This window comes from Sinohyriopsis cumingii, chromosome 15 (assembly GCF_028554795.1).
Source record: "Sinohyriopsis cumingii isolate HCF-2022 chromosome 15, ASM2855479v2, whole genome shotgun sequence".
Classification (NCBI taxonomy): Eukaryota; Metazoa; Mollusca; class Bivalvia; order Unionida; family Unionidae; genus Sinohyriopsis; species Sinohyriopsis cumingii.
The window spans coordinates 110,832,260-110,852,811 of record NC_142975.1 but is presented as its reverse complement, the minus strand read 5'-3'; the positions used below and the strand labels follow the sequence as shown (position 1 = coordinate 110,852,811).

At 35.4% G+C, this 20,552-nt stretch overlaps 1 protein-coding gene across 1 annotated transcript in view; it reads left to right on the top strand.

Annotated features, from left to right (window-relative positions):
* The window catches only part of LOC149782478 (alkaline phosphatase-like), a 73,852-nt gene extending 69,268 nt beyond the window's left edge, over positions 1 to 4,584 (top strand). The window contains exons 9-10 of the mRNA XM_089935144.1: positions 1,942 to 2,067; positions 3,200 to 4,584. Coding sequence (XP_089791270.1) covers positions 1,942 to 2,067; positions 3,200 to 3,474 — 401 coding nt within the window. The 3' untranslated portion in view covers positions 3,475 to 4,584. The remainder of the gene's footprint in view (positions 1 to 1,941; positions 2,068 to 3,199) is intronic.
* The last annotated feature ends 15,968 nt before the right edge of the window (positions 4,585 to 20,552 follow it).

Genomic DNA, 20,552 nt, shown 5'->3' with positions numbered 1-20,552 from the left:
CCACCACTCGAATTTGCACGTGCTGTAAAACTGCTGTAGCCTATATACGAACATTAACAAGTACGTCAAGTTTTTCCCCACCCCACCCCCTCAAGTTTTGCCCTACCCCCTCAAGTTTTGCCTCCCCCCCCCTCGGAAAAAGTTAAAAAGCCATCCCTGGTTGGGGATGGGGTATCCGAAGCAGCATGCGATACTGCAGCAGTCCCGCCGGTTCGCGGCCAGCCAATTTCACGGCGCACCGGACGCAGAAGATGAGTAGCCAGTTTGTCTTGTCAGCTAGATTTCGAAGAATACTGAGCAAATTTAATCTTCAAATTTATCTTTATATGATATTTTAAAAAATGTACAATACAAATGAAAACATAAATAATGGTGAATTGCTACAAGATTTTGGGCGATATTAAAAGGTAGTTAACTCGTGCTTAAACAGAGTTCACAAGATGCTTATATCGTCAAATAATGACTTTATTGCGTCTATATCAGGGTTGGGCACTCTACGGCCCGCGGGTCGCATGAGGCCAAGGGTTTTCATGCGGCCTAGGAACAAGTCATCATTCGCACTGACTCTGTGCTTATCTCAACCTTATATAAAAACCTAAGACTCTAAGACTTTTAAAATGATGTCTGAAAAAATTCACTTCAGAATATTTGAAGTTTGTAAACATTTTTTGACCTAGAGCTCACGTATCATTAAAAAGAAACAAAGTTCTGTATAACTTGCAAACATGCAAAAACTTGAATGTGCCCCAAAACTATATCCTCAATCATGGAGAATGGTCAAGCACACAAAAAAGAGCAAATATACTTAACAATGTCATCAGCAATTTTCACTCAACAATTATGGAAAGAGTTAATTTTTGACACAGGAATAAACAGTTATGGAAGCCGCCACATACCACAGGTAAACAAGCAAGATCTACGTATTAGATAAATTATATCACAAACAGATATGAGTTGAACAAAAGATAACTGTTCAGCATCAGTCTGATTATATGGATGCGTTTAATCCAGTTCGAAGGCCCAGTAATCCACTGCTGGAACTCATCTTACCGAAGATCTAATTTCATGGGCAGTTGTGCATTGTATACAACAGACTGATCTTATATTCTTTTTTTATTTATTATTTATATCGATATAACTTAGAAAAGTGAATACAAGAGATTGATGGTCGTGTATACAGATTCAGAAGCAACGTAATATTGAAAGACATACCTATATACACATATTGCATACATGGACGGAAAACAAAAAGACAGACAACAAGAACATTAAACAGACCTGCGAACGAATATATTTGAAATCATAGGAGCAAATGTTCCTTCAAAAGCTAAGAAAGAGAATGCCAACGTATTATGAAGTTCCTTTTTTATCGTCATTTTCATTCGCCCGTCACTGTATTTTGATTTCCTTTTTTCTTTCAAACAGGCTCATCCTATCATATACAACTGCCATCAAATTATGCCTGCACTCCATGGCCCATAGCTTACGTTTCGGCATAAACATAAACAGTTTTGTTTTATCACGTGACAGTGTTCTAAAATTTTGCCTTTTTAACTGAGAAATAATATGACTTGAAATAAAATAAAATCGACCTCAATATTATTCATTTCATATGATTAGCATTCTGTCTGTGATTCCATGGACTAAAATAAGTAAAACAAGGTCATAAATTATTAACGGAGAAAACACTACGCCGATATGGATGCTTGTTTTATACTGTCAGATTCTTTCAAATCATGGCAAGTGTATATACATTAGCTACTGAATAAAGATTTATCTTTCAAGAAAAGAGCAGACATTTATGTTTTAAATCATTTATACCCAAGTATACGTCATGGATCTCATTTTTAAATTGAGAATTGTTTCTATTTTCATATAGTCAGCTGGTATCAGTATATTTGTGATTTCACATTGTTTGACACAGATAAGTGTGTTTTTCAGGGGTTGTTGAACCTGTACCTATGGAGTGGGGCCCCGTTGATGACCTTCCCTACACAACCGTTATATATGGTAACGGTCCCAGCTACAACTACAACAATCGGACGAATCTAACGGGCGTTGACACTAGTAAGTTGGACCTTACAGCTTTTCTTTCAGAATTATTAGGTAGAAAAAGACAAAAATATATGTCCACGCTTGCAGAATAGTTTTGTATGTTTTATCACGCACTGCCAAGTAGATACTGACAATTACATACTTCTTACCGTGTGGTAGTCAGATTTCTAATCCAGAGATTTTCTCCCCCAACAAATATTATAAGATTAAAAGTTCATTTACTGTGAATATGAGAAATATTTTTTTAATAAATTTCTTTTTTTTTCATTTGAAAGGATAGGTATTTACAGATTCTTTAATTGTCCATTTTGCTATAAGCACAATTTCAGTATAACAAATTCATGCAAAGACCAATGCTTCACCGAGGGACACATTTTTCATTATGATAGATGCTTAGCACGAAAATAATCAATATCAGTCGATCGGATGGTAATAATACACTTATTCCTATAGATATGAATGTAATTTGCATGTATTCCAATATACACGAATGTGTGTGTGTGTGTGTGTGTGTGTGTGTGTGTGATATTTGGATTTTAATGTAGCTTTAACAATTTTTCCAATCATATCACTACGATGTCTGCAGTGTGGCAGTTTATAGTGATGTCTAGCACTGGGGCATCATAGCAGACATGTAGCATAATGTCCCACCCAGTCACGTTATCCTGACACCAGGCCGACCAGTCCTAACACTAACCTCTTAATGCTGAGCGCAAAGCGAGGCAGATGTTAGTACCACTTTTGTAAGTCTTTGATATGACTCGACCGGGGATGGAACCCACGATATCATCGGCGAAGAGTTATTCTACAGATCTGGTTCCACTTTTTTATTCGCATATACTTCATTGCACAGAAATCTTTTCAACGTTTCTTTGAAGCCAAAATAAAGCGTTTTGGTGCATGATATTTCGTACAGCGACATCTATTCTAACAATGTAATTTCGTCAAAAATTACAATTTCCCTCAGGTTCATTTATAGATATATTTTTGTCTAACCATCGGTCATTCAATTGCTCGAGAACTAATAAAACAAATCGTTTATTCCGTCAGATTCCTATTTTATAAATTACTTTAGATCCCTTCTGATGATGACAACTACAACAACGATGACGGAAAGGTAAATTAGTTGCTTTTTAATTTCCAGCTCACAAAGATTTCGTCTTTCCATCCGCTGTACCGATGAGATACGAGACACATGGTGCAGAAGATGTCGCCATTTATGCACGTGGACCAATGGCACACCTATTTCAACGTACGCATGAGCAGAACTATATACCTCACGTGATGGCGTACGCTTCCTGTGTCGGTGAATATGTAACAGACTGTGATCGTCCAATCAGATCCGTCGCCAGTGGCTATATGTCCATGACCAGGGTTGCATTTGCGTGTATTTTATTCTCAAGACTTCTGACTTTCTAAAAGAGTGAGGAAATCATCTCACCAGGATAGCTTGTCTTGACTTTGATATATGTGTCAGATGTTTTATATTAAAAAAGAAGAAACATTATTTAGTCATAAAATCGGTTACTGTAATTTTACTGATAATATTGTTTCTCGCATTGAAGCTTTAGGATAGTTATTCAGCACTAACCATTTCTTAAATCTCTGAAAACAGCTACACCCTTGAAAACGATGAAGCGTTATTTCATTTATTCAAAAGTGTGCATCCTGATAATTTGATGGCGAGAATACAGTTGAAAGAAGGCCAAGTCAACATAAGCACTGTTTAACGTCCACCAGCTGGTAGATTTGACTCGATTATAACCGTAACACTTATCTTTGTGACAAATATAACCTTTTCTTCATAAGTTGTTCAAGTAAAACTATTTTCCGTTAGTTTTATCTGATTTTATAAAATCAGACTGCTTATTTGTTTAGATAAGAAAAAAGTTGAACTTGTGTGTTAATCAATTTTTACTGAATACTTTGTTTTTTGTTTATATTTTTGTTTTCGTTCCTGATTTGTAAGTGGGTTTGTAGAAATGGAGGCAAAGGAAAAGCTTCCAAACACTGGGCATGGCTTAGAAAGATACAAATCAACAATTAATAATTAATATCCGAAGCTCATCAGTATGTTCTCCCTCGATTAGATGTTTTTGATCTACTTCATTTTATATGTTAAAAAAGATTTTCTAAACATGTAATTTGTTTATTCGCCCAGAACAATCCCCCATCTCTCTCTCCTCTCCCTTTCTCTCTGTCTCTCTGTATATCTGTCTGTCTGTCTCTCCCAACTTATTTGTCTGTCGAAACCTATAGTGGCATAATTTCTTTACTGTATAATGTTTTTGTATCACATCTTAGTTCGTGTCAACCGAAATGTACTAGATAATTTCATTGCAACCTCTTTTCTGTTTTGATAAAATGTAAATTATTTTATCGTTACAAATGATAGCATTGTGTTTAGAAGAAGAACGCGATAAATCAGCAAAACCTGGATCTGAAATACAATACCATTTCAGCACTCCTTGTTTGTTCAAGTCTTACATTAAGTTTATAGAAATCAGAGCCTTTCTGTATATTATGATGTTTTGCGATACCGCGCTTTATGTACGACAGGGGTGAAATACTATAAATGGTAAGGAGTCTCCAGGACTCGCAAGAGAAAGGTCGCGGGTTAGAATCCTGCCCATATCAGCACATGCCAGGGGCTATGGTTTGTCCAGGGGCATGCCACTGCATTTCCAAATGCTAATACAATAAACTTTACTCTGAAAAATATCTTTGATTATCGATATAATTAATAATCGTCACTGTTCGTTTGTCATTCATTGTAGCATCCACGACTTTGTCGACACCATCAGTGTGGCATATGATTTTGAACGTCGACCACACATGAGACGCACCATCTTCATTCAATTCTTTCTTGACGTCATGAACAGTATTAATCACACTTTCATTCGTCGGATCAACCAGAGTTTGCATCGTAAGTCAGGGGATATTCTGTCAAGGTTACATTTGTCTTTAGAAGGCTTTATTTTACTCTCTGTTAATTTTTCCAGATTATAATTAAAATAAGTATATGTTTAAATCGAATAATGTGTATATATATATATATATATATATATATATATATATATATATATATATATATATATATATATATATATATATAATGATTCAAACAAAGAATAAATGTAAATGGTTTATGATACGTCCTACAACTCATTGTGACAAATCTTGTGTAAATGAATTCTGCGGATATCATTTACAAAGTGTACGGAGAGGGAGTTTAGGACCAAAACCGTGTTTGAATTGTGGCGTTGGGGTTAGAGAAAACACGCAGTTGTGTGTGCAATATGGTGGTTAAAATACAAAGATCTCAAAAGATACTATGATAAAAACATAACAACAAGAATAATGATAATGTTAAAAGAAACGCTGAAAACTATCTTGCTAGATATTGAAAAAATAATTTAGACAAATAATCATTTAAACAAATAATATCATATATCAATGGAACAAAAAGAATGTGTGAGGCATCCAATCATTAAGGATTACGAGGCATCTCGTGATGGTATGATTAGGCACTGTCGACTAAAAACAAACCAGTCGGTTATGTTAATAGTATTTCTGGTTATCTAATGCTTGGTGTTGATGCAAATAAAAAGTATTATTCTCATGAATTTATTTACGAATGTTGTCATGGAGTAATCGAAGACGGTCTTGTAATCCATTATATTGATTCGAATAAAAACTAATTATTTATGTAATTAGTGAGCTATTACAAGGACTCAAAATTGTAAATTTGGTGAAATTGGTTTGCATAAAACAATTGCAAAAAGGGCGGTTAAATCGATAAATACGGAGACCGGTGACGAAATAAAATTTCAATCAATAAACGCAGCTGGAAAATACTGTGATATTTGCATGCCGTTTGTTCAGCGCATCGCTGATAAAATATACCAATAATTTTTCATTATAGTTGATGCGAGATAACTCTGTAAAGCTAAGATATATCCGTTATAGTAATTAAGTAGGGTTGCTACTAATACTATATTAATATCTATTTATTAAATTTTTTTGGTGTGATCATTTTCATTGTTAGAATAAGTATTTGTTCATTCTGAGACTTCTATTGTAGGTGGGAATAATTCCAGTTCGTATTATATATATATATATATATATATATATATATATATATATATATATATATATATATATATATATATATATATATATATATATATATATATATATATGTATGTATGTATGTATGTATGTAGTTGTGGAAGTTCCCCAGTCGCAAAGTGTGTAGGTACTTTTTTATGCTGGGTATAATGTCATGATAGAACGGTTATGTTATTTTCTCATTCTGAAACTTCTATTACTTAAGGAAGATAACTCTGTCTCTCTCCGGCAGAGTAATTCAGTAGTTACCTTAGTTGTTACTGCGAACGACCTGAATGAAGGAATATAACTTTGTAGCATATCTTTCTCCGTTGAGCTTACTTTTTTGAAACCGTAATTAATTAATTTACCATCTGTGTAATAATATCAGTGAAGTAACATAGTTGTATAATGGTTCAAATTAGTAGAATGATATTTACGGTTTCTGACTTATCGGCAAAATCAAAGCAGAAACAGTGGTTACTCACGCCGTTACATGTACAATACAGCTAAGCTATTTTAAAATATCTAGGTAAATTGCTGTATATTTCAACCTACAAAGTCAAGGCAGAAACATAATGTGCGATTATTTGATACAGTGTGTTCTGGAAAATAGAAAATAAGTTCACGCTGTGATTTTACTCAGTACTGTATTATAATCATCTGTAGCAATCCAGCATATGTAACTTTATAATAATTTCTAAAACACTTATCTATAAGATTGGAACATAGTGCATCGCTAGCGTATCTGATTCTCATAGTTGGGGATGGGCGTTCGAATCTCGAGACTGACATACTGAATACGGTGGCGATAATTAAAAAAGTGGCGGTCCACCCCAAGCTCGAACTCCCATCATTTCACCATGTGGTGTGTGCTTTTTTGCACTCTCCCCGGGTTGATTATTGGGGTGTGTGTCAAAAATCTGTTGAACGTAAAGAATTATTTCGTATATGTATTGTGCCGTCCTTAGAATTAAGATTATATGTATTATTCCTGACTGAACCATTGTGATGACACTATGTAGTTTTCTGACTAAACCATTGTCATGACTGAACCATTGTAATGACACTATGTGGTATTCCTGACCGAACCATGGTCATGACTGAACCATTATCATGGCACTATGTGGTATTCCTGACTGAACCATGATCATGACTGAACCATTATCATGGCACTATGTGGTATTCCTGACTGAACCATTGTCATGACACTGAGTGGTATTCCTAACTGGGCCTTAGTATTAAGATTGTATATACGCTGTAAATAGCTTAATACAATGCTGTAAATATGCTACTATATGTGTTGTGCCGTCCTTCGAATTAAGATTGTATATGCGCTGTAAATAGCCTAATACAATAAATATGTAAATATTTTTAAAAATTTGAAATAGATGTTTTTTTTTATATTTTATAATGAATGATGAAAATATTAATGATAATTTTCTGCAATAATTTTTTTATTAAAGGCGGCATAATAATTAAATTCAATCCAGAAAAAATATTTGTGGTTTTGAATCATTGCAAAAAGGTAAATTTGAAGACATATATACACTACCAACAGAATACAGATTTATTAAGCTCATCCAGTAAGCTATGTTCCAATAATTGGCTACTGTAAGAGATACGGAAGTTAAAAAGTTCGTATCTTTCTCAGGCGTGATCGAAAAAAATAGATCAGAATTAGCTCACGAATACGAAACGAAAAAAGTTCTTGACAAGCACGTGAAGCAGATAAAAAAAAGTGTATGTCCGATCTTGAAAATAAAAACAATGATAAAGTTATTAGTGAAAGTGAAAGTAGTGACGAAATTGAAAATAGTAAATGGAATTTTGAAAGTGAAAGTATGGACAACGTCACTGATGAAAATGAAACGGCAATGTCGTAGTCAATTATCCTCTGACTTTTATTCTACCTGAGAAATAAAAAAATTAAAAGATTCTGTTATAAATATATATTTGATTATGAAATTATTATTGTACAACTTTCTTTCGATAATTTGAATATACACATGAAATCGTTAAGATCTTACGTAGAGATTTATAATCAAATTTTCATTTCTTAAATCAATTAAATGTCCGCTTTGGTCAGTCGGTTTAAGATGCAATCTTGATAATAAATTATTATGTCATCGTAGATAAACCGGATCAATCGGTTCTTGTCCAATCAAATATCTAGGAGGTAGTTGAGGCGTAAATGTATATAAAATATATCCTTGTTGAGCTTGACTAGACTTTTGAAGATCTGTTTGATAACTGCCATCAATTGCGTCACATACAAGATTGATTGCAATAGTTGAAGCTATATTTACAATTCCCAGTGAAATATGTATGCCGCCACCATACGGATCATTGTTATGTCTGGGAAGAGATGCTGGTGGGGGTATTTTTCCCCATGACTCAAACAATTTTTGGAAAGTTTTCAGTAATAAGATCGTTAACTGATCTTTTTTTAGCTCGTCGGTTTTAACTTCTGGTATTATAAATGTTGGTAATTCTGCTCCGTTATTTTGTAATAATCAACAAATATATTTTTAATGTAGTATCATAACCTATTCTTCTTCCTGTTCCTGTACTGCATTTTATTTTTTCATCAATAATAAGATAGTCGGCATATTCAATATCTGATAAAATTGAAGTGTTTCAATGATTTGTTGTTTTACATCGTTACTATAATATTGTATTATACTAGGAAATACATTTTGTAGATTGTTAAGTACGCTTCAATGTTCAAGTTTAATTTCATCAGTAAAAGTTTTTATAAAAATACAGATATGTGGAAAAGGCTTTTCCTAAGCTGTATCATATACTGTTCTACCAATTGTTTATATACTTTTTTACCATCAGTTGTAGTAAAATAGTTTTCATGATCTTCTGGACCATGCCGAAATAGTATGCTTCCTCTTCCCACAAACCACCACGGAACGTCTCCTCCATATTTTGGAACTGTTATTAATATTGTTTTGCCTGTAAGGAATTCATTTAACTCTGGTTTTTGGAGGTCCTTTATACTCTGGTGCTATTTCAGGTTATCCTAAAACGCTTCGAATTGATGATTCGTACTTTTTCGAATTTATTTCTATCGCAGCTGATAATGTTGGTTCGTGAACTGTTATAGATATTTTTTATTCTCCCCCTCTTATAGATTTTATTTTGCGTTGGACTTCATCGTTCGTTTGTTCGATTTTATATTTACCTGTAGGAATTTTGATAACTTGCCAATCGAGAGATTTATCATCTTAATTTTTATTTGCAAATACAAGCGAATTATTTGCTGGTAATCCACCGTATGATTTTGATCGGATATTTGTCCAGCTGTAATAAACTCGTAATTGTGCAGAGCTATTTCTTTCACTGGAATTGCAGATGGAAAGTTAACACTAAATCCTGGAATAGTTGAGCTTACCGATATCATTTGTAGTATTTCGCCTGAAAACGTCAGTGGAGTTGACATTATCATTAGTATTATTATTTAAATCAGGCGTGGATTATATCACAGCCATTACTTCCTTATAAATCTTAATAATCTCCGTGAACTCGCTATCTGATATTGTTCCATTGTTAAGACTTCCTGGTATAGATGAGGATGATTTAGAGTATGCTAGCGTTCCTGTATGTAATTTTACTATATAACCATGGATTTTGACTTTGTGCACGTACATATTTATTTGCAATGATATTAAAAATAGCAGCAATTGTTGTTGCGGTTGAATCACAAATGGTTACAACTGCCGGTGCCATCGTTAGCGATGGTGTTGTTGTTGACAATAATACGCCGGCTCCATGAATAGCAGCAGACGCCGAATACACAATTATATCAACAACTACACGTCTACGATACTTTTACTTTTACTCTATACTAGTCAACGATATTTTTTAGTTAGTTTGACATTCGAGTGCTTGATTGTACCTAAACTTCTGAACATTGATTCGAAGGCTCATTATATTTTATTTAGTAATCAACTGAGGTGTTTGAGCGACAAAATCCAGACACCACGAGTAAGACGCTGCGGTTTATTATTCATCAGATGATTCTAGCATAAATGTTTCTTCGTCTCCCGGTTCCAGAAAAAATATTAGTTGAATGACGCCAAGGATACGTAGTAAAGATACAAAATTTTGCACCGCTGAACACGGACAGCCTGTACACACCAGTGGCTTCCGCGGTATGTTTCATAGTGTTATTTTGCTGTAACTATGTTGAGATGACACTGTGTATACCACGTTGATAATCTGCTTGTGGGGAATTTTAATCAGATTAAATTTGTTTTTACGATATTAGGAATTCCAATTATAACATATTCTATTTTTTCTAATCGTTTCAATATCTGATATAGCTGTTTAAATATCACCAAGTTTTGTGTTAATTTCAGAGAGTTTTACGACAACAGTCAGCGGACGTCCTAAGAAATCATCTGCGATTCTATTGATTTTTTGAGAATGTCTACGAAGATTTGAAAACATACTGACGTGAAAGTCATATTCACCCCGCAGCATGGTTAATTTAGTATCTACTGTATTATAGTTATTATCGACATATTTTTTTGTTGTAGCATCTTCATCAGATGATGTATCTCTTAAAACAACTTTGTATTTCCATCCATGCTGAGTTCACTTGGCATTATATCACCGATAGATCGTAAATGATTAGCAACACTTTTTGCAATTTCATTTCTAATAGTTGCGATTGATATATTTGAGTCTCTGATTCTACCACTATCAGTAAATACTGGAATATTATCCGTAATAGCACCGAGAGCTCTATGAACTATGTCATTCCATTTGATATTACTCGTCTTTAAAACACCGAATTTATACTGAAAAATAACAACTTCATCTCGGTAAACTCTAGAGAGGTTCATAATATCGGCAATTTCATCTTTAGTCGCGTAATTTGACAAATCAGTGTCATCTTTTTTCTCTCTCTTGTCTTTTATAGAAGATCTTCGGTAAATATATACCATTATACTCTAAAATCTGTTTAAAAAGATAAGCGGCTACTTGTATAATCGTGTATGACGTAATGAGGTGGTAATGTTGATTTTGATATAACGTCGAGTACAACAGTTGCTTCACGCCTGCATTTGGGCGGATGGGTTATTGTTTGTGTTTGTAATGTTGAAAAACAGACTTGATTTGTTATTGTGTTTGCGTAATTTAACAATCCCTTTGGTGGTGCCAACCCATACAAATCAAAATACAAATTTCCACGTGGATCAATCACTTGGTGCTGTTGGAGCTGCTGGTCATATCGCATCAAAAATATTAATAACATGAACAGGAATAAAAAGAGAGGGAAAGGCCTAAGATTACCAGGAACCCCTTATCGTACGGAAAAGGTCTTAGACTTCCAGGAACAATTCGGTAATCTCTCCAATGTCAGATTTTGGTTTAGTTGAAGCTGCTAAAAAATTAAACTTGAAAATTGTAGAGGTGTTTTTATGCGTGACAATGATATATTATTTTGACCACTTGTGATCTGATCTTTTTTTAGTGATATTTTTATTCCGCAGTTCTTTGCTGATCTTGATTGAAGTTCTTTTAACCTGACCAGGAGTCAGACTGAAACTAACATGATGATATGACACTATAAATATCGTGAGTGATTAGTTGCATGTTTTCTAACGGGGCATCAATAACTTTCATTCGTCCACTAGCACCCTCAATTAACATCGATTTGTCGCTGAATATAACAGCGATTGTTCTGCAATTAAAACCTCCACCTGGCTTTACGCGAGGTCAAAAATGAACATCAACGACAGATTGTCTACTCAAATCAAGATGTTCAAAGAGAAGTATTAGATCAGATACAGACTTATAAAACCTATTTTGATTACGTCCATTAATGTCATCAAACGATGATATCCACATGCTATATGATTATTTTCAAAATTTAATAATATATCTTCAGATGGTTCCTGATGTCCGTTTATTCTTAATGAAACTTTACTAACTCCAAGCTTGTCAAATATCATATGACTATGATTCTGAGATTTTAATCGCTCAGAATTCTGAAAAGCAATAAAAAATATGTCTTGGTGCAGATGATATACATTGCTGTCGGGCATTTCTGCGCACCTAAGGTTTTCGTTTCAAATATAGAAGCAAAACGCATACCGAATTCGAGCGATTGACAAAAATACAATACAGCAATGCTTACCATTTGAAAATAAAACGCAGTTGTCACCAGATTATTCTGTTCAAAATAATATTAATTTTGGACACTGAGGATACCACCACCCTGTTTTCCTGACTCGCGAAATGTCGGCCTATTCTGCGCATAGCTTTGAAAAGATCTAATGTTTATCCATCGGGCTGCAGAAATGAAATATATTACTTTGGACTGTTTCTGTCAGCAGTTCAGTCGAGTAATTAGGTCAGGTTTATAGCTAGTTTTACAAACTTGAACGTAAAAATGCCAATAAATGGCAAGAGATATTAAGCAAACTAAACCGATCTTGTAAAAAAAAGTTGGTAAAGTTCAACATTTTAAGAAAATTAAGCCATTACGTGGAAGAGAAACAACAATGAATAGGATGTAATGTGATTACAACGTTTTGTTGATGGGGAAAAATTACTACAGAATTTAGAAACAGACTATACGCCGGGGAATTTGTTGATAATTTATGTTCTAGCGGCAAGTAGACACGTTGGGTAGTAGACGATTTTGTACGTGTGGGGCAACTTCTTGCGAAATTGGAAACTTGGATTGAAATACAGTTTTGTTTTAATGTACACATTTCCATCTTTTATATAATGTATTTGTCTTGCATGATTCTAAAGGATGCATAGTAAATCGAATTTTCTGGGTTACAGGTTCACGAAGGTCATGGAGTGGGTCTTCACGTTGCCATTTAGAAATCACATTTTTATGTGCATTTCGAGTCTAAATGTCGGATATTTTTGTACACTTTATGAATATCACCTTTCTTAATTAATGTACGATTGTTCTTTCTGGATACATAATGGATTTTTGACCCAAAATAGCACGTGATACAATGTTTTCAGAAATGACGTATCGTTGCGCAGAATTACCCGACGCGCAGAATTGGCCGACATGACGGTATGCCATGTAAATAAACCATTATCATTACTTTGAACACTATCTGTGGTTACTGTTAACCATGACAACAATAATTTACCACCTGTATCCATAAAAGAAAGTCATCTTTGTTCTTCAGCAATTGTTGGAGTAAATTATCGGCATCCACAATAAAAGTTTTGTCAATTTGTTTACTTTACAAGCATCAGCTCCTAGAACGCACCAGATAGCGTCATTATCATCACCCTTTCTAAGAAGTACAACTGTATGTTTAGCCCCAAAAATAACTTTTCTAACATTTCTGCAAAATCCAAAGATGTGGGACGGTGGAATAGCGAATGGAAATCTTCTGCGAACAATTCTCAACATTAATCGAAGTGTTGCAAATCCTAAATTGTAATCCTGATTAAGGGAAATAACCATAGTTTCTACATCAACAGATGCGTTTCCAGCAAAGTATTTTGGTCGTGCTATTATTTATTTCTGATAATCAGGGTCGTTAGTTATTATCTTTGGCTAACATCACTGACGGACCAGCTGATATTGTATAATCATCAGAATATCTTGCAAGACCTATTATTGTTGCAGTAACATCAACATCTTTCTGAATCGTTTCAATATTTTTCCCATCAATCATATACGTAGCACTGTCAAACAACTCTTTAATACCATCTGTTTTTATAATGTCACCTTCTACTTCAATAAAAGCCTCAGCGGGTAGAAAATATCTGCTTGTATCTTGAACTTGTAATTCAATCCTTACAGGCTGATTCGGTTGTTGTGCGTCAATAAAATGTAAATGATAATCACGCACTGATTCATCTTTAAGGACCATATCAAACGCTGGATCGGAAACACACTTAAATATTTTTTAAATTATTTATTATCGTCTAAAACGAAGACCACTTCATGAAATAAAACTTGTATTTTTTTCTTCTCTTTCTTTGACATGGATCTTCTGCTTCATCATTCTTCTCTGCTAGTTTTTGATTTGCTGCTTGATTTAATATTTTATTGACATTTGCAGGCATAACCTCAGTGCTGGCAAGTTTTACTGGTAGTTGGGGTTTTCGTTGTACTAACCATGACAGTCTATCCTTGATTGTCGAAAACGCTTTACCGGCAACATTACTAATTGCACCATGAATATTTTCACGAACAAGATCAACAGCTTTCATACCTTGTTCCTTTACAAATGGTATTATTTTTGGAACCGTTCTGTTTAAAACAAAAACCTTGAACAACATCACCAAGTCCATCACCGTAAATCGCTCTATAGACTGGTAATCGCGAATTTATCACTCTGATCATGATCGGTCTATGTTGAGCATTATGTATAATCATCTTATTTGTCATTCATTTATCTAATCACTGTAATAATTATCAGCAATTTCATCGCTGAGAGATCGATAAACATTGATGTCTATGATACCGCCTGTAAATAATCTTCGACAAATATCAGAGATTTCATTGATTATTTTCAGAGAATTATTTCCAGCACGTTTTCCTCCAACCAAAATTTCTAGTCTATCTACGTTGGAAATAAAACCACTACCTCCTGATGTAGTCAGTGAAGAAAAATCACTTCCAGTCGCGCTGGAAGAATCATCGCCAATATATTTTTCCTTAATATGTTGTATAGTTAATGATGATTTAGATGCACCATCTTATCTTTGTCTTCTCACATCACAGAAACATTCACGATAATCGCTCTCATACTTGAAAGGTCTATTTGTAAGTATATAATGTACATCTTTAGCCAAATCATCTTCATTTTGCCAGGATTCAACAAATTTAGGTTTTACATATTTTGCTATGTCATTATATCCCCGTGTGACAATACTTACTGCATCGTCATAATTTTTTTCTAATAAGTTCAGTGCCCTTATTTGTAAATTTATTTTTAATATTAATTAATTCCGAAGGTTTTCTGGGAGATTGTGGTTTTTATTGCTGTGGTCGGGGAAGTTGTGAAGGAGACTGGCTTTTCCTTTTGTCGTTCTATTTGTTGCTGGCGTGGAGGAAGCTGATATAAAGGTTCCTGCCTAGAAGGTTGCGGTGGAAGAGGGTTTCGTTGAGGAATTTGTTCCAGTACCTCATTATAAAGTTTTATTATGTCATTAACAAGTTTTACATATGTTAGATCATAATCTCTGGCTTGTTTTTTGTTGTGAACTATGCGATATATCCATTTAATAAAAGTATCATCACTTATATTTTCTTAATCGGGTTTTAAATATTTAGGCTTATCAAAAATACTATTTAATATTAATCTGGGTAATATATCTTCTTTAATATCTTTAAGTTCTTCAATAAAGTAATCTCTACATTTTTTGATCAGTTCAATATTTCTTTTCTTACTTTACGTTTTGGTGCAAGATCTTTTAATTCAGGAATACCTTCAAGTATTTCTTCGCCTACAGGGGGAGGTTGTGCAGCAGCTATTTCAGTTGGAAGTTCTCGTAAAATCCTCTTTGTTTTCTTAGTTCTTTCTGCTATTTTTCTAGTATCTGTAGCAGTTCGTTCCAACGTCGGAAAAAGACCTTCTGTAGCATCTACAACTCTCTCAGTAAATTTTGTAATTGGTTTTAATAATTGTTCTGTAACTTCTGCAAATTCAACTTGAGATTCCTGACGTTTATGCAGTTTTTGTTTGACAGAATCACGGTCGGGAAGAAATGTCTTTATTTCCTCTAGTCGCTCTCGAGCTAATCTAGCTGTATACGATTCCGTAGCTGGCGCCGTTATCATATTAATATTGATTTAATTAATCCACACGGATTTATAACAATAAATGTACACGATCCTCGATCACGATATCGTATAGGTATTTATAAAATATTTGGTTGAGAGACTGATAGAACAATGATTTAATTATAGCAGCAGAGAGGGTGCGACTTCAATAAAACGTACGGCTTTTATAGGCAAATGTGCATACTTTAAAAAAAAAACTATGGAAAGAAAAAAAGTAACAAAATAAACTAACCCAATCAGAGAAACTCTCTGTAAGCTTGAGGTTTTGGTTTGGCGTTATTGACCTTTTATAAAAACATTTTCGTAGGAAGCTTTATTTTTTTTAAAAAATGACGTTTTAGCGAAAGGTCTGTTCACCCTCTCTGCTGCTAGGTGACGTGTCTCTGTTACGTGACTGGAGTTGTTCGAACGGGTACAGGGTTGTCATTAGCCTTGTAAGTGATTGTTTCCTCATCTGGTTCCGTTTCTTGTTCTTCCTCGTCCTGGATGCTTCCCAAGACCCATACCTTTCATCACCGGCTACGTCATCAATCGTGTCATCCCATATTAATAATAAAATCGTTCTCTTAACACCAGCTCTCAGGCTCTAGCTAGCCGCAAGAGTTTTACCTAGGAACTGGTCCGTGGTACTTGCGTTGAAATCATAACATTGGCTGGCAAGCTCGCCTTGCTTCACTGTGTTGATTCTCTTTATCGCTGACGTACTTAGTATCTCGAATTCTACGCACCTGCGCTGTATACTTACTGGCTGATTATGAACTGTACTCGTGTACGACCAAAGATCCATGTGCAAGTGATTATTGCCTGTTCCCTGTATACACGCTCTTCAGGGCCAATTTTTTACTGGACAAGTGGGAATCGGTACACACACTCGTCTTGCATGTCCGAGAGTGCAAGACAAGAAAATGGATGTGCAGAAATCTCCAAACGTCGACCGGAACGTCCCAAAAACGCCAAGTAGTACTATTAGTCAAATTCCGCTCAGTTAACGAAATCGCGCTTTCCTTATTACCTATTCTGTGTAGACCACATTCGAAATTTAGTCTCGCGTACAATTGAAGTTAAATATTTTCCTATCTGTAACATACTATTGAATGTTCTTCTGCGGTCGTCGTCTTCTCTACATTCCTCCACAATCAGAACTTCTTCGAACTTTTGCTCCGGGAACGCATCTAATCCTTGGGTATCTGTCGGCTATTCTGCTGTCTCCACCAGAGTAGAAAAATGATGTTGCTCATATGTCTTTCGGTAGTAGAGTCATAGTATGTGCACACCAAACTGCCATTGTTGTATCACTGATTTACGGGATTTTCAGCGATTTCTAAGCAAAATATTTTAAGTCTTCTATTGCCTGCTGAAATGTCATATCCAAAAGCCGTTGCCTTTCTAGGCAAACTCTTCATCTTATTCCACTGCCTCCTCGATCTCTTCATCTTGCGCTTGTTCTATTTAGCTGTGTGATGCTGTTTAAGCGTGACGGCCATCAGTTTGGTGTGCAGAGTGGTTGGTCTCCCTTGAATGATTTTTTTTCTTTCTCTTCTCCTTGGTTTTTTGTTTCTTCTTCTTTTTTGTCTTCGACATCTTTGCCTTCTTCCAGAGCACTGAACTGTAGTTTCCGTGTACTACCTCACACTTTTTGTCTCACACTAGGAGTTGACTTGTTTTCATGATTCCAGCTCTCGGGCTCCATCTAATTGCTGGTGCCTTACCACGGGCCCTGTTTTCTATATATATTTTGTTTAAGGATACTTCATATAACAGTTTGGCTTAAGGCGTGGGAATCAGTATTTACTGTGTTTTAATGTATAATGATGATAACGTCACACACCGCAGAAAAATGATATGACGTGCACCCATGTTCCATTTATAAGAGATAGATGTGCTAGAGCAAGAAGTTAATATTCTCATTTCTGTTTATATTTAGCTATTATTTATCATCATTCCGGTGGCCTAGTGGTTAGAGCCTATGCCTCAGATGTGGGAGGTCGCGTGTTCGAATCCCCGCCGAGACATACCACAGACGTATGAAAAATGGTACCAATAGCTGCCTCGCTAAGCGCTCAGCATTAAGAGGCTAGTGTTAGGACTGGTCAGCATGGTGTCAGGATAATGTGACTGGGTGGGACATGATGTTACATGTCTGCGGCATGATGCCCAAACATCAGTATAAGCTGTCACAATGAAGGTATCCTAAATCGTTAAAACTACGTAAACATCCACACACACACACACACACATTTATCTTCATTTGTTTCTTGTTAGCTACATTATTCAAAAAGGTGATTCAAACAAGCACCGGATGCGGGAGGTCGTGGGTTCGATCCCCGGCCGAGTCATACCAGAGACTTACAAAAATGGTACTAACAGCTGCCTTGCTTGGCGTTCAGCATTAAGAGGTTAGTGTTAGGACTGGTCGGCCTGGTGTCAGGATAATGTGACTGGGTGGGACATCATGCTACATGTCTGCGGCATGATGCCCCAGTGCTGGGCATCACTATAAACTGCCACATTGCAGACATCGTAGCGACATGACTGAAAAACTGTTAAAAGCTACGTTAAAAATCAAAAGATCACAAAGATCACAAACAAGCACAATTTTTATTATTTATTATAAAATCGTGTGTATCAGGATCTAATTGATTTCATGATGAAATGAATTTATTTATTCCAAAGATTTATTTTTGTTATGTAATATATCTAGTTTTTTTTCTATTATTAGATTAGTTAAGGAGATCGAAATTACTTAATAGAAAAATGACAGCAATGTTTCTCTATCCTCAAAGAAATATTGGTAATTCTAATAATCTCATTCAGCCTCATTGTGACTGTCATTTTGAGTTCTTTGCAATACAGGAAATTATAGATGAATACTGATATATATGTATAGCAACAGATCGGGCACGCGTGATGTCTGCGTATCGCTCTCGCCATAATAGTGAAACTGCCCTTCTGAGAGTAGTTAACGACCTTTTCTCTGCTTTGGATATTGGCAAATCACGACCCTCCCCGTCGTTGACTTGTCTGCGGTATTTGACACATTAGACCATAGTGTATTACTCCACCATTTCCAGCATGTTTTTGGTATTCACAATACACCATTGCTATGGTTCAAGTCCTACTTAGTGGACAGGACATCAGTTATATCCGCAAATGGAAAATATTCCAGCCCATTTTATCTGTTTTTGATGGTCCACAAGGTTGTGTTCTCGGTCCTGTTCTCTTCATTCTGTACACTCAGCCGCTCTGAAGTGTCATAGATCGACATCCGGTGTCTCAGCAATTGTATCCTGATGATACCCAATGTAACAATCTAGCTAACCAGCTGAAGTTGAGGTTACCATCCCAGGCGCAGAGAGATGCATTTCCAATATGAAGTCATGGATGAGATGTAACAAGCTGCAGATGAATGATGATAAAACTTAAGCCGTCCTGATCACCATGCAAAGACTTTCTCACTCACATCCTTTTCCACAAACAATAAGCATCAGCAACGTTATCATTGAAGGACAAGGTTTGATAACGGTCGATTCTGGCACAAAATCAAATTCAGATGAAACCCGTACAGATAAAATAGGCCCCTCGTTCTTTGTTAAATATGTATTTAATTCATTTCAACGACCGCTTTTAATAAAGAAAAGCAACCATTAAAAGTTAAAGAGTTTCTCCTCTATTATGGCGCCTATTTTCGTGGATTAAAGACAACATGGCTAAAGAGCTAAAAGTCCAGTTTCAAGCTGATGACTGAAAATAGTACCTCTAAAATTATGCATTTGCATACAATTTTGAATACATAAGATCAAAGAGGTTTATCCCAGACTTTAATAGCCATGATGTTTTTAATATATACAGAGAGAGAGAGAGAGAGAGAGAGAGAGAGAGAGAGAGAGAGAGAGTTCTGTTTCATTGTCAAAATTGTCTAGCGTAAAAAAGAGTTATTACATGTCCACCACCACCCGACACACCATGATATAGTCCAAGTCACCGACAAGAATAAGGAAAATAAATATTGCTAAAAGTGGTTGACAGAAAGAAAATGTAGGTTTGGCAAATTCAAATCTACCAAAATATATCACATTTTGTTACGTCTGATACAATTTAAGTATTTACTAACCATACTATCTTATACCGGTATGCCACCTGGAAAATATAGCCCCTACCATTACGTCCACGTCATTTAAATGCCAATAAATTTTCCTGTCGGCATACATATCTAAGATTACCTAGTACATTCTCAAATCGTATCAGATATTCTAGAAAATAAATCTGACATGTTCCAGCAGATTATACCCAGCTAAACCTAAATTTCCTTCCTGTCCGCCGCCCCGAGTGACTCGATGGTCTAAGGCGCTTGCCTTTACAGATTGCACACGTCTCACATCTATCCGCATGGGTTCGAGTCTCGGCACGGCCAACATGATTATGTAAAAAAGGTCTTGACTGTAACTTCCGGTGAGTCGGTGGTTATTCCCTGGGTTTTTCTTCCGCCAAATATATTGACCGCCGTGTGTAGCTTATCGTGTGCTGAAACATGGTGGTTAACCCAGAAAACCATTCCTGTCACGCACTTTTGGCATATTTAGTTGATGGGTTCTTT